Source organism: Triticum urartu, chromosome 7A (assembly GCF_056163025.1).
Source record: "Triticum urartu cultivar PI428250 chromosome 7A, HENAU_Tu73, whole genome shotgun sequence".
NCBI lineage: Eukaryota > Viridiplantae > Streptophyta > Magnoliopsida > Poales > Poaceae > Triticum > Triticum urartu.
The window spans coordinates 414,711,614-414,729,438 of NC_141879.1; the positions used below are offsets into that span (position 1 = coordinate 414,711,614).

A 17,825-nucleotide genomic window follows, 5' to 3' on the forward strand; every position below is an offset into this window, starting at 1 on the left:
TACCTTGACCGAAGTTGAAAGTGGATCAATGATCACTCCAATGTGGATAAGGAAATAACACAATTGGTACCAATTCTTGTTGGTTTCTCACACCTACACAAGTAAGGCTTATGGTGGAGCTTGGTGAGGATAGTGGCACAAAAATTTAATGCAAAATGTTAGCAAGAGTCAATAATGTTGAAAGAGATTCACGAATTCGCAAGTGTAACAAGTAGACCAATAGCAATATTGGTGGCACACGGAAACACACACATGGATAGATAAATGGGTCGTGCAACCAGGGAATGAGCACAAAATGTGGAATCCACGGAAAATGCTCGTGTTGCACAAAACAAGGGAGACGCTAGCACGATTGCTCTATAGGCGGATACGACACTTGTGCACAACCTATAAGATGCAAAATGGATAAACTTTCTATCCCAAGTATGCTATATGTGTATGGTTCCCGATGTTATGATCCAAGATGATCGGATATGACAATCGTATAAGCATGTGGTATGATGCTATGGCTATTTCTTACAAGCTTCTTTCTCTTTCTCTTTTTCTGAAAAGCTTATTTTGTATGGCCACTTTTGCACAATGCACAAACCAAGATAGCAATTGTATATATGCGGGATGATATGATACTAAGATGATACCGATATGGTACCAAGATGATACCGTTATGGTATGGTATGTATGCAATGTATGGTGTAGATCACTAATGTGCACAAGTAACATTGCCGGCAATACTCAAATGGCTATTCTCGATAGGCAAGTGACGCAAAATGGGCTAGGGGTTATCAATGCAATGGCAAGGGAATATACAATGGAGGGATACCACAATACCGAGATGATATGGAGGTTACCGTCCGTGGCGATGATGAGTGGTGGTGATCTTGATGGAGATACTAAGATGATGGAGACTCATCCCTAAGTTGCCGAAACACCTTAGGAAACAGAAAAATTGCGAATTCAAAAATCTCAAATGTCAAATGTCAAAATGGTGGTAGCGGGAATGCGGTGGTGGTTTTGTGGGAGCTCAATGGAATTGCGAAATGGCAATGATGGGTTGCGGAGTACGCAATGTGGAAATGGAGGGTAAGGTGGTGGACTATACACGGTGTCGGAGTTGGAAGCTCGGTCCCTAAGTAGCCGAAACACCTTAGGAGACACAACTCACAACTCAAACAAAATTGGGTTAAGTTGGGGTGGCGGGAGTGTATAGTGGTCAAGCCTATGCGGAAGTTATGGTGGTGGTGGTGGTTGATGAAGAAGCAACCGCCCCTAAGTAGCCTAGACACCTTAGGAGACTCAAATTACTCCTCAAACAACCACTAATGCGATGGGGATCAATATTGGTTAGGTTGCAGAAGTCGGTGGTGGTGTAGCGAATGATGTGGTGGAAACCCTAGGCAAAGATGCCAAAGTTTCAAAACTTTGATTGTGTCAAAAGATGTTGGTGGTATTTTTTTGGGAAGGGGGTGTCAAGAGCTTCAAAACGAGCTAAAGAACGTCAAAATTGGACTCCGGATGAATTAGTTATGGCCGAAACAAAAATCAGCCGAAAGTGATATCTATAGGTTACAGACGTCCGGACAAGGTTGGGTGTCCGGGCGCCGGACGTCTGGGCGGGCTCGGAAGTCCGTAAATTCGGCTCGGGTTAGGGGTTCCGGTCGTTCGGAAAAGGTCGGACGTCCGGTCGGTCCAGGGGCTCCGGACGTCTGTAAAGGGCCGGTCGTCTGGTGGGTCGGGGTCAACGCAAGATGTGACATCCGAGGTGCGATTTTGGGCAGAAAATAATGATTTTGGGGTCAAAATTGATGAGATTTCGTGGATGGAATTGGGGAAAATTGGGGAGATGCTAGATCCACTTTAAACCAAGCAAATATATGGATCAAATCCAACAAAGCTTCGTCAAACCAACAAATCACAAAAAAATTGGGGCTGTTTTTGGTGGGGATTTTTGAAATTGGGGAAGAACGCAACAAAATTAGGCTAGAAAACACAACGGGGAGGCTCCGAAATCATGATCAATGTGGCTCTGACACCAAGATAATGTAGGGTGGAACCCTAATCGCCCGATATTTCACGGAAGGAGCGGATCCCACGAAGAACACGAAGAACACAAGGAGGGAAACGAGGGAAAACACAAGGGGAAACACTAAACCAACACGAATAAGTCACACATGTGCTAGATTCTCGAGTACATAAGGAAAGATACACGATCCACATACAACTAAGGACGATACAAGGGTAGCCTGTCTTCTCCGTGAGGAGGTCTTGAGTTCTTCCCTAAAAGGGGTCTTGAATCCGCTTGGGGATCTTCTCCGGTGGAGGCTCGAATCTCCGAGGAGAAGGTATCCAAGTGGATGAGCAAATCTCTCACACAAAATATGAGCTAATCCTTTGCTAACCCTAGAAAGGATGAGGGGAAGGTCTATTTATAGTCTAAGCCACGAAGGTGTAAGTGGGAGAGAGATAGAAGGCCAAAGGCCGGGCTGCGCACAGGCAGGGTCGGACGCCCGGTCGCTCGCGGGGGTCCGGTCGTTCGGAGGGCGTCGGACGTCCATCGTTTTGCTTCGGGATGGGTGGCACCGGATTTCCGGTGAGCATCGGACGTCCAGTGCCTGGAACTTGTCGGACATCCGGTCTTCGTCGGTCGTCCGGCGGCTGTAGAGGGTTGGACGTCCGGCGGCTTCTGGTCGTTGATACGTCTCCAACGTATCTATTATTTTTGATTGCTCCATGCTATATTATCTACTATTTTGGACATTATTGGGCTTTATTATCCACTTTTATATTATTTTTAGGACTAACCTATTAACCGGAGGCCCAGCCCAGAATTGCTGTTTTTTTGCCTATCTTAGGGTTTTGAAGAAAAGGAATATCAAATGGAGTCCGAACGGAATGAAACCTTCGGGAACGTGATTTTCTCACCGAACATGATCCAGGAGACTTGGACCGTACGTCAAGACACAAAGGAGGAGGCCACGAGGTAGGGGGCGCACCTACCCCCCAGGCGTGCCCTCCACCCTCGTGGGCCCCCTGTTGCTCCACCGACGTACTCCTTCCTCCTATATATACCTACGTACCCACGAACGATTAGATACGGAGCCAAATCCCTATTTCCACCGCCGCAACTTTCTGTATCCATGAGATCCCATCTTGGGGCATGTTCCGGACCTCCGCCGGAGGGGGTATCCATCACGGAGGGCTTCTACATCATCACCATAGCCCCTCCGATGAAGTGTGAGTAGTTCACCTCAGACCTACGGGTCCATAGTTATTAGCTAGATGACTTCTTCTCTCTTTTTGGATCTCAATACAATGTTCTCCCCCTCTCTTGTGGAGATCTATTCGATGTAATCTTCTTTAAGTCTATCTCTGAACAATATTTGAATCTTCTCTGAATTCTTTTATGTATGATTGGTTATCTTTGCAAGTCTCTTCGAATTATCAGTTTGGTTTGGCCTACTATCTTTCTTGCAATGAGAGAAGTGCTTAGCTTTGGGTTCAATCTTGTGGTGTCCTTTCCCAGTGACACCAGGGGCAGCAAGGCACGTATTGTATTGTTGCCATCGAGGATAAAAAGATGGGGTTTTCATCATATTGCATGAGTTTATCCCTCTACATCATGTCATATTGCTTAAGGCATTACTCTGTTTTCATTAACTTAATACTCTAGATGCATGCTGGATAGCGGTCGATGAGTGGAGTAATAGTAGTAGATGCAGGCAGGAGTCGGTCTACTTGTCTCGGACGTGATGCCTATATACATGATCATGCCTAGATATTCTCATAACTAGGCTCAATTCTGTCAATTGCTCAACAGTAATTCGTTCACCCACCGTAGAATACTTATGCTCTTGAGAGAAGCCACTAGTGAAACCTATGGCCCCCAGGTCTATCTTCATCATATTAATCTTCCAATACTTAGTTCTTTTCTTTTCTTTTATTTTACTTTGCATCTTGATCATAAAAATATTATCTTATCATATCTATCAGATCTCACTCTCGTAAGTGGCCGTGTAGGGATTGACAACCCCTTATCGTGTTGGTTGCGAGGATTTATTTGTTTTGTGCAGGTACGAGGGACTCGCGCGTAGCCTCCTACTGGATTGATACCTTGGTTCTCAAAACCAAGGGAAATACTTACGCTACTCTGCTTCATCATCCCTTCCTCTTCGGGGAAAAACCAACGCAGTGCTCAAGAGCTAGCAGTCGTCCGGTCGTTGTAGACTTTGCAGCTCCTTCTTCTTCCGTCTTCTCTTCCATGCTTCCCTCGTGGATGGTGTAGGTGTTCCTTGGCACTTGCACTCCTCCTCTTCATCCGTGAAGTTCCGACAATACCTATGCATGCACACGAGAGGGGTGTCAAGTAGTATACCATCCTCGAAGGGGTCAAGTGAACACGTGTAAAGGTGAAGATTCACCTTTAGGTATGAGAAGTAGATGTCGCACGTGTCACTTGCCAAATGGACTTTTGACATGGTGATGCCCGTAGGATGCTCCGCATCATGAAGGATACCCTATGTTGACAGTTGTGCATAACCCATTTGTTTTAGAAGATGCAGTTAAGCAGTTCAAGGTTTTTGTTGGCGACGAAAACTTGTTGGACGCAAAACTAGTAAGGCCATTGTTTTTCGTCATTTATTTTCTTATTTGTTGCATTTATTATTTATAGTTATTTGAAACAGTGGTCCTAATGCTACGTGTCGAATAACTTTCATTTTCATTTGTTTTTTGATGCGACAGATTATGATGCCGTGCTCCAAGGATAGTCATTATGCCTTACACATGGTGAACCAGCATCGCTAGACCATTGATATCCATGTCACCAGGAAGTACACTGGCCATCCCGATTTAATGACAAAGTGGCGCACAACACTACCACTCAGATTGCACTGAAGTGGTATTTCATTTTTTAGCCAAGTGCAAAGCTTTTTTGTGTTTCTCCTACTGCATATATTTTTTAAAGTGCACACGCATTGTTAGTACACATAACACCACACTTGTTAATATAGTGCACTGCAACATATGCGACACAGAACTACATTTTCTCCTAAACACCCAATCTGTGTAAAAGAGTGATAAAACGAAATGACCTCACGTGCATTTAAATGAGGGACTTTCTAGACATTGAGAAGAACTTGTATTTTTTGCTTTGTCTGATAGTTATTGATGTGTGACGTGTGTTTATTAATTTTGTGCTGCCTTTTTGCGAAAAGAGGAGGATGACTCAGTTGCTGAAGGCGATTTATGGTGAAAAGTTGTATAAATCTAAGAATCACCCTGGCTGGGTTAAATTGGAAGAGAAGCCCTCTTACCCGGCCGTGTTAGCGCAACGACCAAACGAGTGTGGAATCTATGTTCTGAGGTTGACGCAGGTGTATGACGGCCTTCGTCTAGTTGACAAAATTGTCAAATCCGATGTAATACCTTATCTTCTTTTTTGTTACTATTTTTTTTTGATTTTTTCACTTTTTGTTCTTACGACAACCTTTTTTTAATCACTCATCTACATTTAAAAAAATAGCCTGCTATTGAAGATTGGAAGGCGGCGTACATTTCCCAGCAGCCGTTCAATCCTTTGGACATGTTGTATTATGAATATATGCCACCTGAGCTACGAGGTCTAATTGCAAGCCTCGGGCTTACTTACCTATCACAGTCGTAGTAATAGTCATTTGGCATATTTTCTGGTTAAAGGCATGTGTATGTACAAGAGCTAGGGTTTATGGTGTGTACTGTGTGCTATCTAAGGTAGATAATGTATGAAAATACTACTTTTTCTGTCCTTGTGTATCGTCTGCTTTTTGCAACAGCGTATATGGATGAAACTGTGTGTGTTTTATTTTATATAAATAATACAATATTTTTTTTACGGGTGGTTTCTTTTTTTGCTCCCGCTAAGTTTTTTTTGTAGGTGTTTGTTTTTTCACCCGGTGCATAACTGAACTTCATCATGGCTAACTTCTTTTTTCAGCACAACTTTCCTCTTTTTTAATCAGGCTCCGAGGGGTCGTCACGCCCCGTCGCCCCCTGTCTATCTTAGGGGTGTGGCTCTGGGGTTGCGTGCATGCTAGGGTTTGGAAAACAGATTAGCCGCACTGCGTTTGTCAACCAAGCGCACTATGTGTGTTAGTGCGAGGCCGAGTGATGTCTACTACACAACCTTCTTCTTGTAGACGTTGTTGGGCCTCCACGTGTAGAGGTTTGTAGGACAGTAGCAAATTTCTCTCAAGTGGATGACCTAAGGTTTATCAATCCATAGGAGGCGTAGGATGAAGATGGTCTCTCTCAAGCAACCCTGCAACCAAATAACAAAGAGTCTCTTGTGTCCCCAACACACCCAATACAATGGTAAATTGTATAGGTGCACTAGTTCGGCGAAGAGATGGTGATACAAGTGGTATATGGATAGTACATATAGGTTTTTGTAATCTGCAAATATAAAAACAGCAAGGTAACTAATGATAAAAGTGAGCGTAAACGATATTGCAATGTGTGGAAATAAGGCCTAGGGTTCATTCTTTCGCTAGTGTAAGTTCCCTCAACAATACTAACATAATTGGATCACATAACTATCCCTCAACATGCAACAAAGAGTCACTCCAAAGTCACTAACAGCGGAGAAAGAACGAAGAGATTATGGTAGGGTACAAAACCAGCTCAAAGTTATTCTTTCCAATCAATCCGTTGGGCTATTCCTATAAGTGTCACAAACAGCCCTAGAGTTCGTACTAGAATAACACCTTAAGACACAAATCAACCAAAACCCTAATGTCACCTAGATACTCCAATGTCACCTCAAGTATCCGTGGGTATGATTATACGATATGCATCACACAATCTCAGATTCATCTATTCAATCAACACATAGGACCTCAAAGAGTTCCCCAAAGTTTCTACCGGAGAATTACGACGAAAACGTGTGCCAACCCCTATGCATAGGTTCATGGGCGGAACCTGCAAGTTTATCACCAAAACATACATCAAGTGAATCACGTGGTATCCCATTGTCACCACAGATACGCACGGCAAGACATACATCAAGTGTTCTCAAATCTTTAAAGACTCAATCCGATAAGATTACTTCAAAGGGGAAACTCAATCCATTACAAGAGAGAAGTGGGGAGGAGAAACATAGGATCCAACTATAATAGCAAAGCCCACGATACATCAAGATCGTATCATCTCAAGAACACGAGAGAGAGAGAGATCAAACACATAGCTACTGGTACATACCCTCAGCCCCGATGGAGAACTACTCCCTCCTCGTCATGGAGAGCACCGGGATGATGAAGATGGCCACCGGAGAGGGATTGCCCCCTCCGGCAGGGTGTCGGAACAGGTCTAGATTGGTTTTCGGTGGCTACGGAGGCTTCTGGAGATGGAACTCCCGATCTATTGTGCTCCTGGATGTTTTTAGGGTATATGGAGATATATAGGCAGAAGAAGTATGTCAGGGGGGCACGAGGGGCTCACGAGGGTGGAGGGCGCGCCCAGGGGGGTGGGCGTGCCCCCTGCCTCGTGACCTCCTCGCAGATCCCCCGACGTGCACTCCAAGTCTTCTGGGCTTCTTTCCTTCCAAAATGAGTTCCGTGAAGTTTCAGGTCAATTGGACTCCGTTTGATTTTCCTTTTCTTCAAAACCCTAAAACAGGGTAAAAAAAGAAACTAGCACTGGGCTCTGGGTTAATAGGTTAGTCCCAAAAATGATATAAAAGTGTATAATAAAGCCCATAAACATTCAAAACATTAGATAATATAGCATGGAGCAATCAAAAATTATAGATACGTTGGAGATGTATCAGCATCCCCAAGCTTAATTCCTACTCGTCCTCGAGTAGGTAAATAATAAAAACAAAAATTTTGATGCGGAGTGCTACTTGGCATAATTTCAATGTGACTCTTCTTAATTGTGGTATGAATATTCAGATCCATAAGATTCAAGACAAAAGTTCATATTGACATAAAAATAATAATACTTCAAGCATACTAATAAAGCAATTATGTCTTCTCAAAATATCATGGCCAAAGAAAGCTATCCCTACAAAATCATATAGTCTGGCTATGCTCTATCTTCACCACACAAAGTATTTAAATCATGCACAACCCCGATGACAAGCCAAGCAATTGTTTCATACTTTTGATGTTCTCAAAATTTTTCAATCTTCACGCAATACATGAGCGTGAGCCATGGACATAACACTATAGGTGGAATAGAATGGTGGTTGTGGAGAAAAAAAAAGGAGAAGATAGTCTCACATCAACTAGGCATATCAACGGGCTATGGAGATGCCCATCAATAGATATCAATGTGAGTGAGTAGGGATTGCCATGCAACGGATGCACTAGAGCTATAAATGTATGAAAGCTCAACAAAAGAAACTAGTGGGTGTGCATCCAACTCACTTGCTCACGAAGACCTAGGGCATTTTGAGGACGCCCATCATTGGAATATACAAGCCAAGTTCTATAATGAAAGATTCCCACTAGTATATGAAAGTGACAACATAGGAGACTCTCTATCATGAAGATCATGGTGGTACTTTGAAGCACAAGTGTGGTAAAAGGATAGTAGCATTGCCCCTTCTCTCTTTTTCTCTCATTTTTTTATTTTTTTATTTTGGGCCTTCTCTTTTTTATGGCCTATTTTCTCTTTTCTTTTTTTGGGCTTCTTTGGCCTCTTTTATTTTTTATTTTTGTCCGGAGTCTCATCCCGACTTGTGGGGGAATCTAGTCTCCATCATCCTTTCCTCACTAGGACAATGATCTAATAATGATGATCATCACACTTTTATTTACTTACAACTCAAAACTTACAACTCGATACTTAAAACAAAATATGACTCTATATGAATGCCTCCGGCGGTGTACTGGGATGTGCAATGATGCATGCGTGACATGTATGAAAGAATTATGAACGGTGGCCTTGCCACAAATATGATGTCAACTACATGATCATGCAAAGCAATATGACAATGATGAAGCATGTCATAATAAATGGAACTGTGGAAAGTTGCATGGCAATATATCTCGGAATGGCTATGGAAATGCCATAATAGGTAGGTATGGTGGTTGTTTTGAGGAAGATATATGGTGAGTTTATGGTACCAGCGAAAGTTGCACGGTACTAGAGAGGCTAGCAATGGTGGAAGGGTGAGAGTGCGTATAATCCATGGACTCAACATTAGTCATAAAGAACTCACATACTTATTGCAAAAATCTATTAGTTATCGGAATAAAGTATTACGCGCATGCTCCTAGGGGGATAGATTGGTAGGAAAAGACCATCGCTCGTCCCCGACCGCCACTCATAAGGAGGACAATCAATAAATAAATCATGCTCCGACTTCATCACATAACGGTTCACCATACGTGCATGCTACGGGAATCACAAACTTCAACACAATTATTTCACAAATTCATAACCACTCAACTAGCATGACTCTAATATCACCATCTCCATATCTCAAAACAATTATCAAGTATCAAACTTCTCATAGTATTCAACACACTCATAAGAGAGTTTTATTATTAATCTTGCATACCAAGCATATCAGGATTTTAAGCAAATTACCATGCGTTAAGACTCTCAAAATAATCTAAGTGAAGCATGAGAGATCAATAGTATTTATAAAACAAATCCACCACCGTGCTCTAAAAGATATAAGTGAAGTACTAGAGCAAACAACAAACTACTCCGAAAGATATAAGTGAAGATCAATGAGTTGTTGAATAATTATGCAACTATGTGAAGAATCTCTAACATTTAATAATTTCAGATCTTGGTATTCTATTCAAACAGCAAGCAAAGCAAAAGAAAATGACATTCTAAGAATAGCAAACATCATGTGAAGAAGCAAAAACTTAGGATCAACCGATACTAACTGATAGTTGTTGAAGAAGAAAGGTGGGATGCCAACCGGGGCATCCCCAAGCTTAGATGCTTGAGACTTCTTGAAATATTATCTTGGGATGCCTTGGGCATCCCCAAGCTTGAGATTTTGTGTCTCCTTAATTCCTCTCATATCACGGTCTCCCTAAATCTCAAAAGCTTCATCCACACAAAACTCAACAAGGACTCGTGAGATAAGTTAGTATAAACCATTGCCAAAACCTTATCATACTCTACTGTAGCAAATCACTAAAATTATTATTCAACATTTCATACAAAATGCCTCTGCATATTTAATAGTCCTATCCTCAAATAGAATCATTAAAGAAGCAAACATATGCAAACAATGCAAACATAACAGCAATCTGCCTAAACAGGATAGTCTGTAAAGAATGCTGCAACATCCATACTTCCCTAGTTCCAAAAATTATTAAATAAAATTCCCACTGTAGTAAATTTATCAGATCTTAATATGCAAAAGGTTTCAACATTTTATCACATTCTTACTTTTTTAGGGAATTATTGCAACAGAGGTAAACTTTCTGTTTTCAAACAGCAACATGTATACTTGTAACATAGGCATAGTGAAGGCTATCAATGCCACTTTTATTGAAATAAAAGATGCAAAACATTGTTCTAAATAACAGAAAGAAAATCCTAACAAAATAAATTGACGCCCCAAGGAAAACACATATCATGTGGCAAATAAAAATATAGCTCCAAGTAAAGTTACCGATGAACGAAGACGAAAGAGGGGATGCCTTCAGGGGCTTCCCCTAGCTTAGGCTCTTGGATATACTTGAATATTACCTTGGGGGGCCTTGGGCATCCCCAAGCTTAGGCTCTTGCCACTCATTATTCCATAGTCCATCGAATCCTTACCCAAAACTTGAAAACTTCACAACACAAAACATAAAAGAAAACTCGTAAGCTCCGTTAGTATAAGAAAATAAACCACCACTTCAAGGTACTGTAATGAACTCATTCTTTATTTATATTGGTGTAATATATACTGTATTCCAAATTCTCTATGGTTCATACCCTCCGATACTACTCATAGATTCATCAAAATAAGCAAACAACACGATGAAAACCAAATCTGTCAAAAACAGAACAGTCTGTAGTAATCTGAATCAAACGTATACTTCTGGAACTCATAAAATTCTCAAATAAATTTCTGGACCTGAGGAATTTATCTATTAATCATCTGAAAAAATAATTAACTAAATATATCTCTCCAAATAAAAATGGCAGGAATTCTCGTGAGCGCTAAAGTTTCTGTTTTTTACAGCATGATCAACAAGACTTTCCCCAAGTCTTTCCAAAGGTTCTACTTGGGACAAACACTAATTAAAAGCATAAAACCACATCTAAACAGAGGCTAGATGAATTATTCATTACTAAAAAGGAACAAAAAGCAAGGAACTAAAATAAAATTGGGTTGCCTCCCAACAAGCGCTATCGTTTAACGCCCCTAGCTAGGCATGATGATTTCAATGATGCTCACATAAAAGATAAGAATTGTAACATAAAGAGAGCATCAAGAAGAATATTGCTAGCACATTTAAGTCTAACATACTTCCTATGCATAGGGATTTTGTGAGCAAACAACTTGTGGGAACAAGAATCAACTTGCATAGGACGGTAAAACAAGCATAACTTCAAAACTTTAAGCACATACAGAGGAAACTTGATATTATTGCAATTCCTACAAGCATATATTCCTCCCTCATAATAATTTTCAGTAGCATCATGAACGAATTCAACAATATAACCAGCACATAAAGCATTCCTTTCATGATCTATAAGCATAGAAATTTTATTACTCTCCACATAAGCAAATTTCTTCTCATGAATAATAGTGGGAGCAAACTCAACAAAATAACTATCATGTGATTGAAAATTAAGATCCAGATGACAAGTTTCATGGATATCATTATTATTTAAAGCATACGTGTCATCACAATAATCATCATAGATAGGAGGCATGCTTTCATCATAGTAAATTTGCTCATCAAAGCTTGGGGGGCAAAAAATATCATCTTCATCAAACATAGCTTTCCCAAGCTTGTGGCTTTGCATATCATTAGCATCATGGATATTCAAGGAATTCATACTAACAACATTGCAATCATGCTCATCATTCAATTATTTAGTGCCAAACATTTTATATATTTCTTCTTCTAGCACTTGAGCACAATTATCCTTTCCATCATACTCACGAAAGATATTAAAAAGGTGAAGCGTATGAGACAAACTCAATTCCATTTTTTTATAGTTTTCCTTTATAGACTAAACTAGTGATAAAACAAGAAACTAAAAAACTCGATTGCAAGATCTAAAGATATATCTTCAAGCACTCACCTCCCCGACAACGACGCCAGAAAAGAGCTTGATGTCTACTACACAACCTTCTTCTTGTAGACGTTGTTGGGCCTCCAAGTGCAGAGGTTTGTAGGACAGTAGCAAATTTCCCTCAAGTGGATGACCTAAGGTTTATCAATCCGTAGGAGGCGTAGGATGAAGATGGTCTCTCTCAAGCAACCCTGCAACCAAATAACAAAGAGTCTCTTGTGTCCCCAACACACCCAATACAATGGTAAATTGTATAGGTGCACTAGTTCGGCGAAGAGATGGTGATACAAGTGGTATATGGATAGTAGATATAGGTTTTTTTAATCTGAAAATATAAAAACAGCAAGGTAACTAATGATAAAAGTGAGCGTAAACGGTATTGCAATGTGTGGAATAAGGCCCAGGGTTCATACTTTCGCTAGTGTAAGTTCCCTCAACAATACTAACATAATTGGATCACATAAATATCCCTCAACATGCAACAAAGAGTCACTCCAAAGTCACTAATAGCGGAGAACGAACGAAGAGATTATGGTAGGGTACGAAACCAGCTCAAAGTTATTCTTTCCAATCAATCCGTTGGGCTATTCCTATAAGTGTCACAAACAGCCCTAGAGTTCGTACTAGAATAACACCTTAAGACACAAATCAACCAAAACCCTAATGTCACCTAGATACTCCAATGTCACCTCAAGTATCCATGGGTATGATTATACGATATGCATCACACAATCTCAGATTCATCTATTCAACCAACACATAGGACCTCAAAGAGTGCCCCAAAGTTTCTACCGGAGAATCACGACGAAAACGTGTGCCAACCCCTATGCATAGGTTCATGGGCGGAACCCGCAAGTTTATCACCAAAACATACATCAAGTGAATCACGTGGTATCCCATTGTCACCACAGATACGCACGACAAGACATACATCAAGTGTTCTCAAATCTTTAAAGACTCAATCCGATAAGATTACTTCAAAGGGGAAACTCAATCCATTACAAGAGAGAAGAGGGGGAGGAGAAACATAGGATCCAACTATAATAGCAAAGCTCGCGATACATCAAGATCGTATCATCTCAAGAACACGAGAGAGAGAGAGAGAGAGATCAAACACGTAGCTACTGGTACATACCCTCAGTCCCGAGGGAGAACTACTCCCTTCTCGTCATGGAGAGCACCGGGATGATGAAGATGGCCACCGGAGAGGGATTGCCCCCTCCGGCAGGGTGCCGGAACGGGTCTAGATTGGTTTTCGGTGGCTACGGAGGCTTCTGGCGGCGGAACTCCCGATCTATTGTGCTCCTGGATGTTTTTAGGGTATATGGAGATATATAGGCGGAAGAAGTACGCCAGGGGGGCCATGAGGGGCTCGCGAGGGTGGAGGGCGTGCCCAGGGGGTGGGCCCGCCCCCATGCCTCGTGACCTCCTCACAAATCCCCCGACGTGCACTCCAAGTCTTCTGGGCTTCTTTCCTTCCAAAAATGAGTTCCGTGAAGTTTCAGGTCAATTGGACTTCGTTTGATTTTCCTTTTCTTCGAAACCCTAAAATAGGGTAAAACCAGAAACTGGCACTGGGCTCTGGGTTAATAGGTTAGTCCCAAAAATGATATAAAAGTGTATAATAAAGCCCATAAACATTCAAAACAATAGATAATATAGCATGGAGCAATCAAAAATTGTAGATACGTTGGAGACGTATCACCGAGCGGGGGCTGGGGAGAGGCGATCGTGACACCCCTCCCCACCCCCTGCGAGGCCGAGCCTAGAACGAGCCGGAGCACGCGGCGATGCGGCATGCCGCGGCGCCGCATGTGGAGGAGAGTCCGTCACACCCCGACGCCCCTGTCTATATTAGGGGTGTGGATCTAGGGTTGCGTGCATGCTAGGGTTTGGAAAAAAGAATAGCCGCACTGCACCTTTCAACCAAGCACAATTTATGCGTTAGCGTGAGGCCGAGTGGGGGGGTGGGGAGGTGGCTCCCCACCCGAGGCCGAGCTTGGAAGGAGCTGGAGTAGGCGGCGCCGCGGAGGCGAGTCCGTCACACCCCGTCGCCCCTGCCTATGTTAGGAGTGTGGCTCTGGGGTTGCGTGCGTGCTAGGGTTTAGAAAAGAGAATAGCCGCACTGCGCTAGTCAACCAAGCGCACTATGTGCGTTAGCGCGAGGCCGAGCGGGGGTGGAGAGGGGGTCGGGAGAGCCCCTCCCCACCACCTATGAGGCCGAGCCTGCAACGAGTCGGAGTAGGCGGCGACGCGGCGTGCCGCGGCGCCGCATGCGGAGGCGAGTCCGTCACACCCCATCGCCCCCTGTCTATCTTAGGGGTGTGGCTCTAGGGTTGCGTGTGTGCTAGGGTTTGGAAAACTGAATAGCCGCACCGCACTAGTCAACCAAGCGCACTGCGTGCATTAGCGCTAGGCCGAGCGGGAGTGGGGAGGGGGTCGTGACCCCCTCCCCACCCCCGCGAGGCCGAGCCTGGAACGAGCTGGAGGTGGCGGTGACGCGACGTTCCGCGACGCCACATGCGGAGGCGAGTCCGTCTCACCCCGTCGCCCCTATTTTTCTTAGGGGTGTGGCTCTAGGGTTGCGTGCGTACTAGGGTTTGGAAAAACAGAATAACCGCACTGCATCTGTCAACCAAGCGCACTGTGTGCATTAGCGCGAGGCCGAGCGGGTGGTGGGGAGGGGGGTCATGACCCCCCTCAACACCCGCGTACAAGACCGAGCCTGGAATGAGCCGGAGCAAGCGGCGAAGCGGCGTGCCAAGGCGCCGCATACGGACGCGAGTCTGTCACACCCCGTCGCCCCCTGTCTATCTTAGGGGTGTGGCTCTTGGGTTGCGTGTGTGCTAGGGTTTCGAAGGAAGAATAGCCGCAATGTGCCTGTCAACCAAGCACACTATGTGCGTTAGTGCGAGGCCGAGCGGGGGGTGGGGAGGGGGTTCGTGACCCCCCTCCCCACCCGCCCCCCTGCGAGGCCGAGCCTGGAACAAGCCGGAGCAGGCGGTGACGCGGCACCGCATGCGGAGGGGATTCCATCACACCCCGTCCCCCCGGTCACTCCCCGTGCGCCTATCAACCAAGCCGGGGTGTGATGGGGAGTCGTGTTTTCGGTCATGGAGGAGGTGGTTGAACCCGGGCTAGCCGTGGTAGTGTGGACAGTGGACGTGCGCTCGCCGTTTTAGTTCATCGTGGCAATTGCCAAGTGGCAGTGCTCGCGGCTGCCTAGAAAAAACAACCATCTAAGCAAACTTCAATGCTTAATTGACAACACATCTTGCTTCCCATAATGAACTGCATAGCGGACTGCATTTTTTACGTGCGCGGGAACTGGGGTTGTGGGTCGTGGGGCTTGTTCGTTTTGGGCTGTGAGCATGTGTTGGGTCCGTTGGGGTGTTAGACGCATTCGGCACAAATCGGCCTTGTTTCGCTGTACAGGTGCTTTGCTCTTGCGCTATGTCTGAGCGTTAACATTTAGTCCCACCTCGCCCACCGGGAGCGCATCGGACCTGTTTATAAGCCCTGGCGAGGCAACGGTCTCGAACTCTTCTGGTTACTTATTTGGGAGATTATACACGGTGCTCGCTGTTCTATCCTCTCTGACCTATGGTCCCATGTGTGCCCGGCCCCATGCATCGTGGCTCAGAACGGACACGCCTACTTTGGGCGCAGACTTACTATGTGACAAGCTGGGGCCTGGTTGCAGCTGGGTGGTCAATTTTTTCTTTTTGTATTGCAAGAATTTTTTTCTTTTGCACTACATGTATTCGTGGCAGTACAAATGATATCATTTGTAATGCTTGTACCAATGTTGCACACTGCACTGCGTGTACTAAGTGTGTGTATTCTGCACTGCACGAAAGTGGGTGCAGTCCCTCTTGTGCTTCATTTAAGCATGTACTGCACTTCATGTACACACGTTGTGAACTACTTGATATTACTTTGATGAACTGCATTAACGTTTGTTTAGAATGGTCTGCGGATTATATTTTTTTTAGAAATATGAATATTAATGGTCTTCCTGTAATTACTCTTGTGGACTACATGTAGACAAATGGGCACTGCTTATGTTTACCATAGTGTATTGCATTCATCTTTCTTTTTTAGGTATGATTTGCAGTCACAGTACTTAATTTTTTTTGTTTAACGCTATTTTTGAATCTATTTTTTATGTGTGTAGTATGTTTTGGTATCACACACCAGATTTTTCAAACTTGTCTAGATACTTGTTCTAATACAAACTCAACTATCATTACCTAGTGCAATGACATTGTTTTTACAAAGAAACATTCGATATGAAGCAAAGAACATAAACCTAGCTGACAGGAAACAAGGAACAACACAACTACTAAAGTAAAATGAAACTAAACATAGCCCTGTTCATTTCTAGTTGTTGTACGGGATTACAATCTTGTTCTTCTTATTCGCTTCGTTTTCCCTTTTTGCCCTGTCTAGTCCCATTATGACTCGTAGGTTGCGAATGCATCTATTGCTGCATACTTGATAAGCTTGTCTGGCAGCGGGCAAACCCCCCATAGAGTATGGTCCTCCATGCGGTTGATTTTGTTCTTCATGTCATGGTAGTGAATGTCGATCAGCCTGCCGACAACATCAGCCAAAGAGTCAAACTTCTTTTTCTTGTACGGGTCTCTCCATTCCACCTGAATATCAATGTAGTTGTCAGAGTTGATCTCCAAGCCAGATAGCTTCAGCTTGTTGTTATCTCCTTCAATGGTGAATTCGGTGAAGGTGTATTCATCATTCATGAGGAATTTGTCTAGTTCCATTCGCATGCAAGATGTTTGTATAGACTGAATATAGTGAGACCATACTAGTTATTTTTTATAACCACCAATGTTTTTTTGATTTTTTTGAAACTGAAGTGCAATGTAAATCCCTGAATCTATTGCAGTGAGTAGCTGCTAATACTTTGTATAGCATAACTAGTAAATCTCATAATACATTCCATAAAAATGCATGTTTGTGCATGTTTGTTATCTTGAATTAATTTCATACATGTTTTAGATAGTTTGGACTATGATCTTTTTTACGTCCAAATCCATACATGATTGAAAGTAGGCAGTAATGATGAAGTTTTCTATTGTTCAGGAAGATAATTTTTATTTGGTAAAACCAAATAAAACTGCATGCATTGCAAGATCATCTAATTGAAGAATTGAACACATCAGTTACATGGAACCAGATGAAAATTGTCAATGAATTCCTATGCCATGCTTTCTAAAAATGAGAACCAAAGTTTATATACTGGCATTTGCGGTGAAGAAAATTCAAAATCAATATTGACAACCAATAGTATAGATTGATAATTACTGTCACATGTATTTAGCTGCAGAGATGTGGTAGATAAGGCACTCTTTTTCTACGCATAGCTAGAGCACTACTGCCCGCTGTGGCTTCACGGAGTGCATGTACTCGACATCAACGCCGACTAGTTTGACGAGCATTCCGCCGAGCTTCCTCCTTAGTGTTGACAGCATCTTGTCCACGTCTTGACCCTTGCTTGTGCAAATGACGTGGAGCTTGTGGCTGCCGTGGAGGTCGACGTCGTGGAGCTCCCTGGTGTACAT

The 17,825-nt window shown here is 43.2% G+C and overlaps 1 protein-coding gene across 1 annotated transcript; it reads right to left on the reverse strand.

The window, feature by feature from the left end:
* Window positions 1–16,697: 16,697 nt before the first annotated feature.
* Window positions 16,698–17,825, reverse strand: LOC147959787 (uncharacterized). The gene is made up of 2 exons (XM_087532898.1): window positions 17,640–17,825; window positions 16,698–17,048 (listed from the first exon to the last, which is right to left on the reverse strand). Exons 1-2 carry the CDS (start codon window positions 17,823–17,825, stop codon window positions 16,698–16,700), a joined length of 537 nt encoding a protein of 178 aa, XP_087389024.1.

Bases quoted from the DNA above. Each gene is read 5' to 3' on its own strand.
- LOC147959787 (XM_087532898.1), bottom strand. From the start codon at position 17,825: ATGTACACCAGGGAGCTCCACGACGTCGACCTCCACGGCAGCCACAAG. The intron at 17,049-17,639 runs GTAGTGCTCTAG...CACTATATTCAG, and splicing joins CCGTGAAGCCACAGCGGGCA to TCTATACAAACATCTTGCAT.